Below are 19,186 nucleotides of genomic sequence, written 5' to 3' on the forward strand. Positions count from 1 at the left end.
TGTGAAATGGTGGGATCTGAAAAGTTGGTTTCTTTTCCTGAAAATACTTTGTGCATTAGTCATTGCAGACCACAGCTACACATGTCTGGTTCCACCACATTCTGGGGCTGTACTATCTTTTCAAAATAATCCTGCTCTCTGCCATTCAGGGATTTACCTAAAGCTTTACTTTGTAAAATAAAAAGTATTTGAGATACAAAAATAGATAATAAATAAGTCACTCTGTGTGCAGGTCCGAGTCTTTTGCTTAGCACATTGTAAGACATTATCTATTTGTGTTACAGTGCTGTAAATCTAAAAGCTCTTCTGCATGCATGACAGCATGGGAGCTCCTCCCATGTTAAAAGAAATCTTGGGTTCAAAAAGGTTAAATCATTTCCCAATACCAGAACAGCAGTGACTCAGCCTGGACCATAGCGTGTCCTTTGAGTCCTCCACCATGTACCCTTCCCTACATCCCAACCCCAAACAGACGTGAAAAAGCTTGGCTTCTAAGGGCCCTATGTTGGCAAGAACCCATATTCCATGAATATGTCAGTGAAGAAAGGAAAGCCCCTCCCATTCCACTATCAATTAGTCCAGCATTCTTAATTCCTCTTTCCTTTGGTCCTGATGCTGCCTGGAACCCTGAGGAGACACTAAAATAGTGATGCTGAGATGCAGAATTTGGGGTTGGCTCTCCTACTTTTCAGTGAAGTAACCCTCGTGTAAAATGAGGAAATCAATGTTACAGCCCACAGGGTTACTGAGAACTAAATGCAGATAATATATAATGCAGGACGGGGTCTAGCACAAAAAAGGTAGTGAATGTTAGGCCAATATAGAGAATCAGGGCGAGATACAGAAGCAGATGGGGCTGGACCAGTTGAGATAAAATGGCTACAGCACACTGTACACGTGTTTCATTTGGGAGGACCTCTGCCCATGCTGACAAGCCTTGGCACCTATCTCCAAGGCATAAACAACTCTTGCGCAAGTTAAGAATTCTGACCATGAGAAAGGTACGTTGGATTTGAAGATTTTTTTTTTTTTTTTTGGTTTTGGTTTGTTTTCTAGTTTTTCTATTTCCTTCACAAAAAATCATGGCAGGTGAACAGAACTTAAGTCAATGGACTACCTGCCCTCGTTAAGTTAGATCTCTTCTCTTAGGGATATATACAGTTTTTGGACTTATTTTTCAGTAATCATCAACTTTTAGATTTTCATAAAGAGGGCAGTGCTAACATCTAAACTGAACAGCTAAGAGAAAGCTACAGAAACGCTTTTTAACGAAGTTCCAGTAAATTAGTAGTTAGGAATAACTATGTGAGGGAATGAAAGTTAATGGTCTGCTGGACCCCAGTAGTCTACAATTGGCCCCCTGGAATCTCTTTCAACCAGTAATGAGGAGATGAGCTAGCAGCTTTGGGGGTTCTGGGGAACACACCATCATGGCAGATACACAGAAGTTGGCAACTGACATCTTTGAAAGTGACTCATGGGGAGCTTCGTAGGACAGGAGTCCAAAGAGCAAAGATGTTAAAAAAACCCTTAGAACATCACTCACATGACATTACCAACCCATTGCTACCACTGTCTGAATAGCTCCCAAATCAGTACTCAGCCCAGGAGGGGAGAATTGTGGATATCATTTAAAAGAAAGAAAGAATGAAGGTAGCAAAAACGCTGCTAGCCAGAAGGAGCTATGCTCTCGTCAGAAAGGAGAGGGAGGGTGGTGGTGATTATATGACAGATGCCAACTTACCCCAAAGTTTTAATATTCTATTTTTGTTTGTTGGTTTTAAGGCTGCCCCTTATCACAATAATGCATGTTTAGTTTCTCTGTTTATCTATTCTGGAGATTGGGGGAAAGTGTTTGGCCTTGTAAGAAGACAGTCTGTTATTCTTGATAATTTAATTGGAAAGGTCAGAAGAGATGCAGAATCAGAAAGAAAAGCAGGATAAACTATGTTGAAATATGAGATCCTCATCCTAATTAGACTAAATAGCCAAAAGAAGAAGGTGCAGGGTGGGTGGGTGAGGGGCGATGTGCGAACAGGACATTTCTCCTTAATGCCTAGTCTTGGCATGTAAATGAAGACATCTGAAGAAGCACACAGGTTTGAAGCGGCTCTGACATTCTATCATAATTAGAAACATTTCAAGAGCCCTGTAATTTCCAATCAAAATTACAGTAATTTCCGATATACAAGCCATGATTCATGACAGAATTTTACATTCCATGAGAGATTACGGTGGCCTGATGTATGACACGCCGAGTATGGCACTAACATAAACAATTCAGTTTAATGTTTAAACAGCACTTGATGTTTAGAATCTCACAATAAAAGAAACATATTATTGTAGAAATTATCACTTTGACAGTGATTGAAGGGTACGCAGGCATGTGGCCTATAAAGCTATAATTTTTACAGTCCACAGCTTCAGTTTAATCATTTTTATATAACATTTCCAAGATATCCCTTACGTACTTCCAGCCAGCCTATAACTTAAACAAGAACCACCTTTTCTCAAGCAAAACTCCCATCAAGGACCACTATGAATGTTGCTAGAGTGAAATTTCAGAAAAACCTAATAAGGAAAGTACTGTATTGTAAATACCTCACATTGTAAACAGTCTCAGGACTGTATAATTTTATCAGAGGCTGACAGCAGCCAGGCTGTTTTACAAAGGAGGGTTCATTAACGATAATGAAATATATGTGTCTAAAATTTCCCTGATTGCCTCTCAATCTCACTTTGATAGTGTTATCAAATCTTTCTGCAAAGGGGACAAGACTTATACTGGACAAGACCGGTATTCTTCTGGTCCTTTAAAAAGTATTCCCGGCCTTGAACAAGGGTTTGTAGATAACTGTGAGCTTGTTCATGTAGATGACTCTACTTCTGATGAACAGAAATTATCAATATATGACAAAAAGACTGCATTATCTGTCCTTCGTTATGTCTCGTAGGGGTCTGTCACTTTTCCCATTCAATTCGATTCATTTATAATTCAAAAGATATAGACAATTTTCCTAATTGTAATTAAATTTGTGTGTCATATATACATATATATATATATATAACTAAAATCATTATTTTACAAAGCTGTGTGTGTGTGTGTGTGTGTCACTTGGTTGTAATAAGCACACCTAACAGTTGTAGATGCCTGAGTTGGAACAGAAAAAAAAATACAATGCTCGTAGTAATTTTAGGATAGAAATCAAGGTCACCTAAGTACTAATGAAATAATAATAATTCAAGTTACTTGTTCCATTACAATAGACCAGATGGAGAAACCTCCTATACGTTACAGTACTCTTCTGGAAACAACTATTAACTGACTCAGGGATTTCCTGAGAAATCTGTGGTCTGGACAGTAGATGTTGGAGGAAACACAACCAAGCGTCTCTGTTCCCTGAATCTGAACACTCTGTTTCATCATGAGCTCTGTCAATAATCCTGGAAACCGTGACCTCTCAGGGATGCAAGTTCAACTTGCAAATAGACACCCCTTCGAAGGAACTTTCACAGGCATCGCAGATAAACGTTCTCCAGGCCTAACAGAGGCTCTTACCTGGCTTTTGGTTGCTGCCACCTTTGCAAACAGAGCTTGGGAAACTTTAGCGCGCTTCATTTCCTGCTGAATCTCGTCGTAAATGGAAGCATTAATGTTCATGGTATTGTTCTCTGGTTTCCCATTCCTCTCAGTGGCGATGGTAGCTGTTTTCACCTACAAAACATTTTGAACATGCCTGTCATTTCCCACTGGCCAAACTGTTTTGAAGCTTCTCAGGCTCGGCATCCAAACTGGATACTGTTGCTCCTTTTACGATCAAGGTGATCAACAATGCGGTCATTCAACATGAGTTCTTAGCTGGATATCAGATTGCTTAAGTTAAGGAAGTCATAGTGTCACAGGTGACTGCAGCTGTAATACGACAGCAACTGCCGGCTGACAACCAGGAATTATAATGCCATAAAGTAAGTTTTCTGGAAAATGGAATAGTTTCAAAGACTTGAAAACCCTAAACTAATTGTTTCCCAATTACCTTCCAGGGCAATTCTAACAAAGGAAATTCACAATTAAAATCATAATGCACAGGGCTGTATCTTCTATCTTTGCTGGGTACCCGATGCCTAAGAGACAATTGCATCACTAATAGCTATTACATACTACGGCCTTTTTAATTTTAGACTTTTTTTTTTAATGCCTTTTCCTCTTATGTTTCATTTAAAAAACCTTCTATAACAAAGCCATTTGCAGAGCTGCACATTTAAATCTTCTATCCATCCATGAAACAGGTAGAGTGCCTTGCTTAATTATCATAAAGGATGGATGCATTTTACACATGCATGTCCAAGCTGTTCTGTATAATTATTTCATCATTTCCTGGCACCGCTGTATATAACTCTTTCCTTTTGACTGGTGGAACCAGACAATAAGAAAAAGTTTCACAATATTTAATAGAACATGACTGCAAGTTACACAAAATATATAAACAGTGACTTACAGATATATTCAAAATGTATAATCTTGAGTGAGAAATTAATATAAATGCCTTTGGTAATAATGATAAGCAGATAGCTGCAGAAAAATGCCACAAAATTTAGGGGGAAAATCAACCTCAGAATTTATTGATACCATGATTAATCTTCAAAACTTAAAAACAATCTTTAAAACTTTAAATCTTTAAAATAAAAATTTGATCTTTATTGAGCATTTACAGGAACCAACCAGCCTGGGAAATTCACATATGAACCATGTAGCTGCTTTTTACTGGGAAACTGATGAAAACATAAATGAAAAGTTGTCCAGATGCAGGACCACATTTCTCCTGGCAAAGTGATTCATCAAGGACCACGTTTCTTAGGGTCCTTTACAGAATCCAGGTTTTCCTTCTCTAGAAACTTACCATCTTGGACCATTTCTCTCATCCACTAGGAACAACAGAAAATGAAGCTCATTTTAAGATAAACAAATGATTTGGGGGCACTAAATGACACACCTTCCTAGTCATACAGTAATTCTTCTAATGTTTATTTCACCCTGCCCCCAAATATTTGGTATCAAAAGAGGGGCAGAGGTTATCCTAAGCCATTTAATTCCCTGCACTTAGAGAGTAAAGCTGAGTCTCCTTTACAACGTGCTTTCTGACTCGTAACTTCTACCTGGTAAGCAAAATAACTCACCTCTGGAGGATGCAGCTAGACTCTCCCACCTGGACACTACCCTTGGGAGCACGGAAAGGATAATGTTGGGAAATGGTTGGACCACAGGCCCCCAGTGAGGACACAGAAGGTGAGGCAGGACAAGGGACCCACTGGCTGGCCTCACTGGCCTCTCCTAAAACATAATCCGCAGACAGAAACAGCAAGAGCAGAGGCTGGATTTCAGCCTTCCCCTGCCAGCTCTGCACTCCAGTAAGCAAGGGCACTAACTCACGGAGGCATCTTAAGGACTGGGGGCCACTAGGCACAGACACAGGGCTTTGAAGCAGTAATCTGCTAAACACCACTTTAGGAGCCAGAAGAGTTAATGCATTACCATAAATTGCCTACAAAGTTGCTTTGCTGAGATTTGCAACTTTGCTCTGGGGTGGTCTTGCTTTGAGGCAGAAGGATAGATTTGATCACCACATGGGGTCCCTTTTAATACCTATTTTTTTCACTGCTTAAATGAAAGAGAAAAGAAAAGCCATTTCAATCGCTTTGAACATTGAATGTTATGGAAATGGAGGCATGAAGTTCAGGGCATTGGAAGAAACAGTTCCTTGGTATCATCTGCTTAGCAACAGTTAAGAGGGCAGGCTTTGGAAACTTGGTGTTTCAGTGTGTTTTGAAAATCATTTTCATTCTTTTGTAAAAATGATGTTTAAGAATTTATCTTCGAGGTGGGTTATAATCATTTGTTTCAACCCTGTGATTTTGTTTCTAAAAATTTCTTTGGTTTAAGTTTTCTTTTTTTAATAAAGCAATTACAACTTGAACCAAAAAGCAAACATTGTAAATCATAAAAAAGAAAAATCTCCTAGTAGCCAACACAATCAAAAGTTGAAAAGTACTTTTTTCTTTTTTAAAGTACTTTTTAAAAGTTCTTTGTAAAAGTTCTTTCAAAAAAAAAAGTGAGAGGGCTTCCCTGGTGGCACAGTGGTTGAGAGTCCGCCTGCTGATGCAGGGGACGTGGGTTCGTGCCCCGGTCCGGGAAGATCCCACAGGCCGTGGAGCAGCTGGGCCTGTGAGCCATGGCCGCTGAGCCTGCGCGTCCGGAGCCTGTGCTCCGCAACGGGAGAGGCCACAACAGTGAGAGGCCCGCGTACCGCAAAAAAAAAAAAAAAAAAAAAAAAAAAGGTGAGAGCAACAACTTTTAAAAATATTAAGAAACTGTATTACTCATTTAAAAAATATTTAGAAAAGCTCTTCCTTATCATCTTGTTGGCTCAGATATGCATCTTATTAGAGATAAGCTATTAGAATTCTGGAACCACAGTTTTCTCTAAACACAAGGTATTGCTTAAGGGGAACTGACTTGGACAGCTTTTCAAAAATATGAAAGCTGAAATTTTTCCCCAGGTAAAAATGGAAACAAAAATCTTTTATACCTCACTCTACTAAGTACTATTTTAGCTTAGCTCAAAAAAAATCTTCTTTAATCCTGGTTTAGCTTTTAATATTATATCACACATTAAAATTCATAAACTAGTTCATTCCAGGCAAAACAAACTACTCTTCAGCTCTTCTCTGCAAATAGCACAGGAGGTAAAATAAATGCAGTCGCTTTCTGAATAGCATTTATCAAGGTAGCGTGTACCACTCCATCATTATGGTGGCGCCAGGGAAGTAGTTAAGAATTGGAGCTTCTGCTATTTACCCTCCCACATGGGGAGAGGGTGTAGCACTAGGGTGTGCTTTTTATTTCACTACAATTGTTCAGTAGAACACAGATTTTCCATGAGAATTTTTTGCTCCTTTACCGCTGCTGAATTCATCAACCCATACTACAAAATGAACTATATACACTACATACGTACTATATATGTACTACATACAGGCTACACAAAATGGACTCTACTGTGGTCCTGACTGGCGTCTGTGCTCTTCCTTGATGCAAGTGCAACTGCCTGCAAGCTCATACTGCACACATGCGTGAGGGCATGCCCATATGCAATTAAAGGTTGATGTAGTTTTAATAATAATTATGATAATAAGAGAGACTCACATTCATCAGTTGTTTATTATGAGCTGGGCCTTGTGTTAACATACATTAACCTGCATAATAGCCCTGAGTAGGTAATGTCACATTACTGCCCCATTTTTAAATTGAGAAGCTAACAAAGAGGTTAAGTAATTTGTCCATGGGGCAAGGCTGAGAACTGAACTTGAGTCTAACACCAATGCTTATCTTAGGAATCACTGCAATACACTCAGGGTATGATGTTATATAGGACTTCTTTATTTGGGAAAATCCTTATTATTTTTTAAGACATGCTGCACCTGTTTTTTGGTGGCCCTTTGCTAAATCTAGCTCATGAATGTCTAATTTTTAGTAGGGGATGGTTGTATCATTAGTTTAAAAAATCCGTGCTATTTTGAGGAATTCCTATTGGTGATAGAAAACAGTCCACATTTTCATACTTTTATATATTAATACTGTTTTGAGTATCATGGTTCTATCTTTTTACACTTTTCTTCCTTTTGTAGAACCCATATTAGTTATTTTCCAGATCTAGACTTTCAAAAGTCCTCTAGCTTTTAAAAGACCATTAATGAGAAGTGTTTTCCAAGCACATATGTGATCTTAAAATAAAGCTGGTCAAGGGATTCATAACAAATAAAACTTTTATCAAGTGTGAAGTTCCTGCCCACAACTGAACCTATGTTTCATTATACTATAGAAGAATGTGTTGTAAAGAGACAGAAGTGTGCAACTACCAGATTAAATTAATTATATATCGCTTCTATTGACATAAACTTTGTACATTTTCTAAAACATTGTTATAAAATGTCCCATCTTCAGAAGAAACCAAAGAATGCCATAACGAGATGTTAAGAAAAGAAAAAATATTACATAATTCATGTAAAAGTTATAACTTGATAATTATAGGCTTTCAAATGGTCCTTATGAAGACAGAAATTGCTAATTTAACTCTAAAAGTCACACATCTTAAAACACACAGATAAATCCATAGTAAGTGCACACCTAGATAGAAACCATCAACTTAAAATGGATATGTTTAGTGCAACAGACAACTTCCAGAAAATAATAATTAATTACTATTAATAAGATTCATCTTGTAAACTCACCTGGAAAATTTGCTAAGCGATAGTCAGAAAAGAAATCTTTAAGGCCATGGAGATTTGCAGGGATTGGTTTCTCCCAGATCCTCCTACCACCAAAGTTTGGAAAGGGCTCTTTTCTCTACAACCTCAGAAATGCCCAACTGTCTAAAGTCCTCCAAAGTGGACCATTTGTCAAATATTCAGTGTATTCTATCAGAAGAACATTTCACATGTGTTCCTCTTTCTAACCTAACAAGAAAACTTCTCATCCTCTCTGACAAACAGAAAGAGTCCCTGAGTTTCATTTTCTCCTTTCTAAAATGTCTGTCTTCTGAGGACGTGGCTTGAGGTAGGGGAAAGAGCATCCGACTGAATAGGGGATTTGAAAACTAAGTATCTGACTTTTCTCATTTTTCTCATACCAAAAGGTTGGTATAATGATTCCATGAATTCACGCATGTGAAGGTGCTGAGAAAACTGTGAATCATTGTCAAGTGCAAGGTATTCATATTTCCTGAATCAGAGCATGGACATTGTGAAAATATGCTTTCAACCAACAGCTCTGGCCCGGAGCCTACTGCCCCAGCCAGAAGACAAAGCTCCTGGCGTGGCTACCCCTACCGAAGCCTGAGGGACAGGAGTGCACAGGAGCCATCTCGCCAAGGCAGAGCCAGCCAAGAGCTTCCTGAGGCTGGTCTAGGTTTTCCCTGGTGAGGTTCTCCTAAGAATAACACCCAGGGCCTGAAGGAAGCCCCTTCTTGAAGATGATTTATAACCTGAATTCCTCAATGGTTTAGGTCCTTGGTCTGGCAGGACCCAGGGACATCCAATCATCTTCCATATGACCTAAACTCTTCAGAGAAGCTGTAAGATAATCCAGTCTCTCAGGCCTAAAGGTGTCCTGGGTCTTCAGTGAGCCACAAGGGACCTGTGCCTTCAACAAGCATTAGAAAGAAATCCTGTTCCGGTCCAACCCAAGCCAAAGACTAGTCTCAAAACAGATTTCGAATATCTTCATTGTGGGGGGGCAGGGAGGGGGGGAATGAAAGGCACAGTGATTTCACACAGATTCCTCTCTGGCAAAATATAAAATATAAAAAGACAAAATCCTTCAGTCCTTTTCTATACCTGTGGTCTCCTCCTTTACTAAACCCCTTCCATTTTAGTCATCTGTAAATAAGCACATGAAAACCTTATGTGTGGTGTATTGGTTCCAGGTTAAGCACTGGATTGCAACTGCTGCAAAACAGTACTAACTCAACTGCTCTATAACCCGTTTTTCCAAATCCTAAGTACTCATTTTACATTGATAATACATTTAATACATTAAAAATTCCCTAAAATTTAATTCATTGAATCACTGTCCAAGGGTAAAAGGTGAACAAACCGGTTGTGAGCTCTGTTATGATAAAATTAAGGAATGCAAAGGGATTCTCTATGAAGCAGTGAAATAAAATTATTCACACATATCAGATAATCATTTCAGAATGTGGTTAGATGGCCAATAATACTGTGTTAATAGAAACTTTTTTTCTGTGAAAGACCTTCACTAAGAATCTACAGTATCTAAGTACATTCATCACTGGCTAAATATCCCAGCTAAAGGCTTGGTCTCAACCCCCTCTTGAGAACAAACACATACAGCTGAGGGTGGCTCAACCAGTTTATCAGTAATTCAGGCCAAAATAAATTACAGTTTCTATCCCAACTTATCAGCAGGTATAGTCTTTAGACATACATATAGGAAAGCAACCCAGAGTATCTTAATAGTATACAAAAATAAATATCACAATTAAGAATTAATGTGATTTTGGCTAAAAAAACAAAAAACGATGAGTAAGGAAAGCAGAATCATATCTGGAAAACAAATAAAAGCATTAAAGTCCTAGAAAAATTAGAAAACAAAAGCTATATTAAGGAACTACTAAGTCAAATATTTGGATAGATTAAAACAAAAAAAAAGAAGCAGCTCAACGCTTAAATTCACACTGGTCTTAAGTAAGCCCTTCTTTTGTTAGTATTGCAAGATTAAGTGATAAGTAAAATAACTCTGCCCAGAGGCCTTCCAATGATGACTGCAACAGCAAAATTACCTAATGATGGTACATATGATAACTCTAAACACCACAAACTCAGTGTTCAGTCAAGTCCAAGTATTTTTTGTTTAATCGCTCTTACAAAAGTCATATATGTATATAAAGAATTCCTCATTCTTTTTGGTAAGAAATATTGTATTGAAGGCTTAACAGATCAGATTCAGTAAGTGTGTGTGTCCGCAGATGGACATGTATGCATGTATTTGGGTGCCATTCTTTTCTGCTTAGAGAAACATATCTTTCTTAAAGTTACAGCAATGCCTTCTTTATCGTCTGCTCCTATAGACATTAAAACTTAATTGATTTTCATTGAATAATATGGAGAAAATGGACCTTTGGGATGGTTCTAAACAATAATCATTTCAGAACATTACAATATGCAGTTTAAGACCCTCCACAAGTGGCTGTGTATTATGTCTATTTCTTATTTATGGAGTATCTACGGCAGTTTCACTTTTAGTGTTGAGTGAGTTTTCTCTCTATACTTGGAAATGGATGACCATTTTTTACTATTGATGAAATTAACATTAAGAGATAATTTCATTATGACATTATGTTACATAAGCACTTTTAATTAGTACTCCATATTTACTTTCCATCGTTTTAGCTGACCTCATTGTTAAGAGTTGCACAGGCCACAAATTAAATGTGTAAGAAATATATTTGCTTGTGGATCTTACATCTAATCCACTCTCAAATTTGTATCTAACAGTTGTACTGAAAATTAACTTCTCAATTCTCATAATAGTTTTGAGGCTACCTTTTAAACTTGATTAAAAAAAATACAGATGCGCATACACAAAATTACCTGGCAGGTGACTTCTGTCCTTTCTAAAAAGTGCAAAAATTTGGAAAATAGAAAATGTGCCCATTTCTGGGAATATGGATGGAATTCCTTATCAGCCCCATTTAAAGCTGCCTTCAAGGATTGTATTAAACTTAATTATGAAAGATTACAAACGAGATGATGCGTAATTGGTACCAGCTGCAGTTGGTATTGGAAAGCATAAATACAAATGGAATTATTTATTTTTATTTATTTACTATTCAAATGGTGGTTCTAAAACGTGCAGGGATAAAATGGACTTCATTACTTTTTTTTTCCCCTATTGAGTTTAAAATACCTTTTTACTTAATAGTAGTAGGGCCAAATATTCCATTTCAAGATGACTTTTCACCCCCAAAGAACCCCCCAAATGAAGCAACACAAAGTAATTTTTTTTCCCTCTATCTAATTAGTAGCTACTTGTTTTTATATCAGAATTAGTGAGCTGGGACCAAATTCTCCTCAAGCAAGTCTATGAATTACTATTAAAAAAAATCCCTATCCATCTACCTTTCTCATGCTTGTTGAGATTCTTCCTTAGACTTCTTCTTTTTCTTAGACAAAAACAAAAAGCAGAAAGGTGAGGAGGAAAAAGAGAGTTCACCTGGGGAGGGCGGCTGGGCGGTGTGCTTATCAGGGGGGCAGGACCCATCGCTGAGGCTGCATTCAAGCTCCTTTCCCTTTCATCCTGGTAAATTCGATCTCTCTCAGCTTCCGGTAACTGCAAGAAATTCTGCATAGCCCGAAGGTTTACCAGCAAAGACTGGGATGCAGTCTTGGGGTCCTCTTCCTTTCGTAGGATTTCTGAAAGCAAGCCCTGCAGGGAATGAAAGGCACAGGGTGAGCTTGCCCCCATGCTCTGCCCAGCCCGCGGTGAACCTTTCCTTTTCTTCTCCACTCTGTTCAGAAAATGAACAGTCAGAAGCATTAATTCCACATAGGAATATATTAGTTACAATTGAAGTGGTAGAGAAGAGAGCCTCAATTGTATTCTTAATTTTATTAAGCGTCTGCTTTACATATAACATAAACTGCAACTGCCTAATTGGTCTCCGTCTTTTGAGTAGCTTAACTTGCCATGAAATCTTTCACAGAGACAGGATTGAGGCAAGTTAAGAATAAATGAAATGCTCATAATACGACAGCACTGAACTGTATAGTTCTCAAGCTGCCAAGACAAAGGCAGTGGAATGCCAACAGCCCAATATGTAAAGATACAAAGCCATTTCGAGAGAAGTAGGATTTACAAAGAAAATACTCGAAAATGAATTGTAACATACTAGGAAAAAGAATATCACTAAAGCATCATCTAAGATTTATGCTATGTTTTTGCAGGCAATATTTTACATTATTCCTTGGTTTTCAAATTATTGGAGTCAATGACAAGTGATTCTATTTACCGCTTAAGGAAACTATACTGCTTGCTATACAATATACCTCTGAGTAACAGGTTGAAAATTTGAACTTCAGAAACCATCCTTTAAATTTGAAATACATAACCCCTTTTCCACACTGCAAAATTCCATCGTAGCATGCCAAGAAAAAGAATACTATCAAATTCTGTAAAAATCAAATTTCTTGAGGAATAAACATTTTTAATAGTGCTAGAAGAAATTCACAACCCATTAGTAAACTTCTTTATGGTATTCCTCCCCAAATAACAGAGAATTGTTAACTACTTCTTTAATTTTTGGAAGAATGCATTTTAAAAATGGGTGTTTCTCCACAATTTTGTTTAAGGGCTTATATGAAATACAAGGATTAGAAACATTTTCTGCCCATTTGATAAGGACTGAGCAGGCCTTACCTCTTCAACCTCCTGCATGAAAAAATGCCTGGAATGCCAAGACGTGTTTGCTTTCTACATTTCAGTTTATCACAATATGGCTCAGAATAAAATGTTGTGGAGATCTCTATATCATTTGCAAATTTCACTTTCTAATAACCCTGCAGAAATGGCAACAGGGTACATTTGGGAAAGGGAGGTAAAGTGTCATGTCAAAACAACCAAGCCCCAACGTTATAACATTGGGGTTTTTTCATGGTTTCCTAGAAGCGCAAACCTGGCTTTGTTCCCAATTCCTCAAGGAAAATGTAGCATATTGCCCCAAGATAACAGTTGGGTACAGACAATATAAAAGCAGTGTCCACTTCAAAAACGATCTATATAGGCTGCTATTAAAAAAAGATCCTCCAATAGGCTCGGGGGCTTAAGAGTACATTTTAGTTTCTCATTTGGTCTATGCAAGGGAAGCCAGTTTCACCCTAAGAAATGTGACTGAAGAATGAAGGGTACTTGTCCTTTCATTTATAATACTGACAAGTAATGTTGCAACTGTGTTTATACATGAGCAAAACATCCAGTCAATTTAACTAAAATTCAGTCAAACAGGCAGTCAATCATCCAGCTATTTAATTTGCGCAAGGCCAACTAATTAGATTGACTGTGTTTTTGATGTGTCACGTTGAAACCAAGAAATACAGGTCTCAGAAACAATGTTTGAAAATAGGTGTAAAAAAAAACAGCCCTTGCTCTAAACTCTTCCCTACCAAATGGGGATAAAAAAATCTTTAAAGATATTAAAAGATATATTTCACAAAGCAATATATCTTAACTCTACAGAAAGAGAAACATACAGTACACATAAATACATTATAAATCCTTGAGTACAATAGTCTAATATTCTTTTTTTGTCATCCCAGCACAATGCCTGCCACGTAAGTGTTTGATAAATATTTACTAAATGGATTATGTGTATTCAGACCATAGAAGGAAAAAATTCCAAATGGGTGACAGAAACTTAACAAGATATGTTCCCCACGGGAAAATTCTAATGGTAATTAATAATGTACTCAAGGTGAGCCTTCAGTGGAAAGTTATGTGGCACTTTGTAAGACGTTTATCTGCACTAATTGTTCAGTAATTAAAAAAATTTTTTTTGCAGCAACATGGATGGACCTAGAGATTATCATACTAAGTGAAGTAAGTCTGACAGAGAAAGACAAGTATCATGTATCACTCATATTCGGAATCTAAGAAAAATGATACAAATGAACTTATTTACAAAACAGAAACAGACACACAGACACAGAAAACAAACTTACGGTTACCAAAGAGGAAGGGAGGAAGGATAAAACAGGAGTGTGGGATTAACACATACACACTACTATCAACATACATAAAATAATCAACAAGGACCTACTGTATAGCACAGGGAACTATACTCAATATTTTGTAATAACCTATAAGGGAAAAGAATCTGAAAAAAATATATAAGAATATATAAACTGAATTACTGTGCTGTACACCTGAAGCTAACATAACATTGTAAATCAACTATTTACAAAACACTTTAGGTCAAAAGAGATCCTATAAACAGATGTTATTATATTTGGGAAATGTGAAATTAGACATTCAGAGATCTCAGATAACAAAATGTCATCTCTTTCCATTACAAATGTTTCCCGAGACAGCAGAGAACTACAGTGAGAAAGCCAACACATGAAAAAATACATAATGATATCAAGTCTTGCTAACATGAGACTGAGTCATTCCTGTATGGCTTAAAGTAACAGATAGAAGGTCACTTGGGAGAGAATTTAGCAATTTCTCTACTCATATTTTGACGTTAGCATGACGTCCCATTTGAACATATGAAATGTTTTCCGGGCAAAGCATTTTATTTCCACTTAATTATTCTAACTAGAGCGAGTGCAGGTTTTCTGCCTGGGATGTGCTGAAAGTCTAGACTAATATTTCAAATCCTGGGACATTCACAGAGCTCGAAAGCAGACAGTGTAGACAGTCTCAGGTATTTTACAAACCTTCGGGTTTTTGTGTGGTTTTTTTTTTTTTTTTGGCCCAGGCTTTCAATGAGGGGAGTGCCCCCTGGTGGAAATGCTTGAAAATATTATTAGAAAATGTTTTGATTAGAATGTGTTAATTACTTTTTTAAAGAGAATGATGTCACTTGAGAAAATTCTGGATGCGGAATGACTGGCATTAGAATCCGGGTATGGGAATGCACGTTTTGGTCCTGTTTGGGTTGTTGTTATTTGAGTAGCTACATTTATGGATTCAAGATGTATGTGGCCCTTGTTTCCCATTTCCCATGACTGAAAATCCAGTTAAGACTTGCCAAGTTAGGTCAAGGTCATTTGTAGTAATGCCCCATGGTGGATAGTAAGAGAGACCTCTTACCAAAAACTTTTCTTCATGCTAAAAAATAACATGTCAAGGTCATCATGTACCATACTTGCTATCGCTGAAATACCAGGACTAAAATATTTACCAATATTATGCCCCACAGGTGCTCAATAAATTTGCTGAATGAAATTAAACAAAATCATTAGTCATTTTTGTTTCCAAAAAGAATTTGCGATTTTGTATATTATGTAGTATGTTACCAGCACCTCATGGATATCAATTTTATGGGAAACGAGAAGCTGCTTTTCATGCACTTCACATCTTCAGATTGTTCAATATGTGCTCTATACATGAAAACGTAAGATTATTCTGCATCGCCATTCCATAGTGGTGGTGAGATTTCTAATGTTTTCAATTAAAGAGTGAACTTGCTGATGAATACCTAAACCTTTTTTACATTCCAGAAAGAGTTTACAAGTAAAATTCATTAGTATTGGAAAAGAAAGAAAAACCTTCAATAAATATTATCAGTACTTCCAAAAGCTAATTATGAATTCTTTAAAACAGCAGATAAGCGAAAGAGACTGCCAGTATGAACAAAAAGCCTGTCTGGCCTCCCGTTTGTCTCCTCTTTGAACATAATCACTGATTCAAATAGATTTTTATCAGCTTCGTGGAACTTCAAAGCCCTCAGAAGGAAAATATGATTTGATGAAACCTCCCTCTAAAAATAAAACATGTAGAAGATTCTTCAAGGCTACCTGCCTCTTGTTTGGTGAATTTTTAATCACATGTCCAGGTGAAAGACTACTTTCGAACTCCACCTCCTACCTTGGACTCAGGCCAAGCAAGTTATAAGCAGACACATTTATCTCTGTCGGTTGGGAGGCCAAACAAGAGCTGTCACGTCGGGGTAATAGCACCTTTTTACCTTTTATTCAATAGTGATATGGAGAGTGGACTTTTCTTAAATTACACTGTGAAGAATTATAGGAACACAGTAGCAATTTCTGTTATACTTAAGCAGGCAAATTTCTCTCCACCACATAATTTACAGAACTCAAATTCAATAAAACATTACATGATGGTCCATTACTGTTATCAGTTTTGAATAATCCATCTTCATTCTTTATTTTACTGGAAAATAAAGTGTGCCAAAGACAAGAGGAGGGGGGAGAAAAAAGGGGAAAAGCCACAGAATGGGATCAGAGTTAAACTATGGGATTTATTTTAAAAAGCGGGGGGAGCACTAAAGAATATATTTTCTTCTATCACGACCTTTAAGTAGCAGTAATACAGAGAAGTGAATGGAAAAGTATAAATCTAGAAGCTTCAGCAATTAATTTTAGCCATGGGTTTCCATTAAAAAGACATCAAGTAGGCATAACTGAATGAATGACAGATGCTAAAAGCTGGTACCTTCCGTAGCAATTAAAGAACATATGCCCATCAATTCAGAAGGGGGAAACATCCTTAAAACAAGGAATTATATAAATTTCATCACAAGCTTTCAGAAAAGGTAGACTTTTTTTCATCTTTTTGTTTTCTTTTGTTTTCGACTTTAAAAAATAGCGATACAGGAATGTCTTAAAAGAGAGGGGTATGTTTTAATTCAGGAGACCCAATTAAGCTGATGAGAAAATTCTCCAATGAAGAGTTGAAAGATGAGACCCAGGATTTTAAAGTTATACAGAGCTGTCGATATTCTCAACTCACAACAGCATCATCTATTACATGAATGTTTTAACATACTGTTTATAGGATGCCAGTGTCTTTATCCGATCACATCAGAGGACTTTGCATTTGTATGTACATATTTTTCATTAATTTTTTTAAAACCTGGAGCCGGAATTGCACACTGTAATAAGTACACACAAACGTGTCTGTGCGGTTTAACTCTGCAGAGCTCCTGCTCTATACATATGCATTAGCATGTGTATTTTCATCCTCCACACTCACACCATACACTCTCACGATGCACCTGCTTTTATTGAAATGCATACAGTTTGAAATAACATACTACATACACTCATATGAATATATAATCATTAAAATAAATGCAGCTGTGTGTGTACGCGTGAGTGTGCGTGGTGTTTTGGTATGACCACCGAAAAGACATGCATGCTTGCGTGTTCCAAAGCGAACTCCCCAAAAGTGAACTCTTAAATATACATAGACAATGACTCTCATTGAAATCTAACAGCTTCAAACATGGCCCATCATCCACTTCGACGGAGGAGTCCCAATTACCTCTATACAGGTTTAAAACCAAACCCCTCTGTCATCCGGGGCTCCAGACAATTTTTCGGTAATGACTCTTTCTCAACTGGCTATTATTAATAAAGAGATGGATATCAAGCTGCACCCGGGTTTCATTCTCCTCTCTCCCTTGAAAACATTAAGTCACTGTTTTCAATGTTAACCACAGAGATAACCATCTTTTCGAAGAGATTGATAGGGTATAAAATAGAGAACTCTGTCTCTTTTCCAGTAACAAATCCTATTGATATCTGTGGAATCCGTCCACATGAAAACCCAAGGAGAACAAATGGTTACTCTCCAGGGTGATGATGCCTGGGACATTACAGCCCCACAGAAGAAAAAACACACTGATGGGTGGTGACCTTACCCTTTTCACCTTCAGCTAGACTCTCTTTACTACATAAAACACACTTTCCTTGGTCCTTTAAGAAATAACAATTTGCTCAATTTCCAAAATGCTTTCCACTGAATCTGTGAGTCATCTGTGTCCATGTCAGTGCTGTCTCTGTGGGCTTTCAATTCAGTTCAACAAGCAACTTTTAGGCAGAGACCTGCCTGGTTTTTGCCCAGTACTAAGAACTACTGGTAGTTACTGCTATTTACAAAAATAAAGGATGCTGCCAGAAACAGGAGTAGCTAGAAGGCTGACTTGATCCTTTCATCTATTCATTTTTTAAATTTTTTTTAAAATAATGAGCCTCCAACTGAATAGAGGTGTCATATTAAATTTACCACCTAATAATGAACACATTTTTAAGTTGTAAAGATATATTAATAAAACTAGCTAAAACCATACAATTTTAACCTGAGAAATAACTTTGCAACCACCCTTTTAAACACAGACAGATGATGTACAAAAAACAGTTAAAGAAACTGAAAACAAACACTGAGTTAAAGGCTTTGTAAGGCCTCCTAAGTTTCAATCCAGTGAAGGCAAGCCAAACATAAGTCACAGCTGGGATTCTCCTAGGTATGGAAACTGCCAGCAAGGAATTAATACTAGATATTTTTGTACCCGGATTTTATTTTTTATTTTAATTTTTTTTGCGGTACACGGGCCTCTCACTGTTGTGGCCTCTCCCGTTGCGGAGCACAGGCTCCGGACGCGCAGGCCCAGTGGCCATGGCTCCGCGGCATGTGGGATCCTCCCGGACCAGGACATGAACCCGTGTCCTCTGCATTGGCAGGCGTACTCTCAACCACTGCGCCACCAGGGAAGCCCCCGGATTTTATTCTTATAATCATGTAATAAACAAAATAAATACGAAAGGAAAGTATGAGTCAGGCCAAAAAAAAAAAAATTGACGAAAGAACAGTGGCAAAACAAGAAAAGTTAAAAGGACATAATGTCCTCATTCTAATCAAAGTTACATGTTCTTCTGGGGTTTTTCTGGGGAGGGTGTGTGTGTGTGTAATAAACACCATGTATATATCATACTAGTTTTAAAAAAGAAGACATTTTAAAAAAATCCTCTCATTCAGTGTTTAATGGAATCAATTTTTTTTTTTTTTTTTTTTTTTTGTGGTACGTGGGCCTCTCACTGTTGTGGCCTCTCCCGTTGCGGAGCACAGGCTCTGGACGCGCACCGGGGA

General features: G+C 37.5%; 1 protein-coding gene across 6 annotated transcripts in view; it reads right to left on the bottom strand.

The window, feature by feature from the left end:
• SATB1 (SATB homeobox 1) overlaps nt 1–19,186 on the bottom strand; it is a 97,607-nt gene that overhangs the window by 28,870 nt on the left and 49,551 nt on the right. For all 6 annotated transcript variants that reach the window (XM_030876352.2, XM_030876353.2, XM_030876354.2 and 3 more), the window contains 2 exons: nt 11,789–12,001; nt 3,560–3,715 (listed from right to left, as the gene is read on the bottom strand). In XM_030876352.2, coding sequence (XP_030732212.1) covers nt 3,560–3,715; nt 11,789–12,001 — 369 coding nt within the window. The remainder of the gene's footprint in view (nt 1–3,559; nt 3,716–11,788; nt 12,002–19,186) is intronic.

Source organism: Globicephala melas, chromosome 4 (genome assembly GCF_963455315.2).
Source record: "Globicephala melas chromosome 4, mGloMel1.2, whole genome shotgun sequence".
In the NCBI taxonomy this organism is placed as follows: Eukaryota; Metazoa; Chordata; class Mammalia; order Artiodactyla; family Delphinidae; genus Globicephala; species Globicephala melas.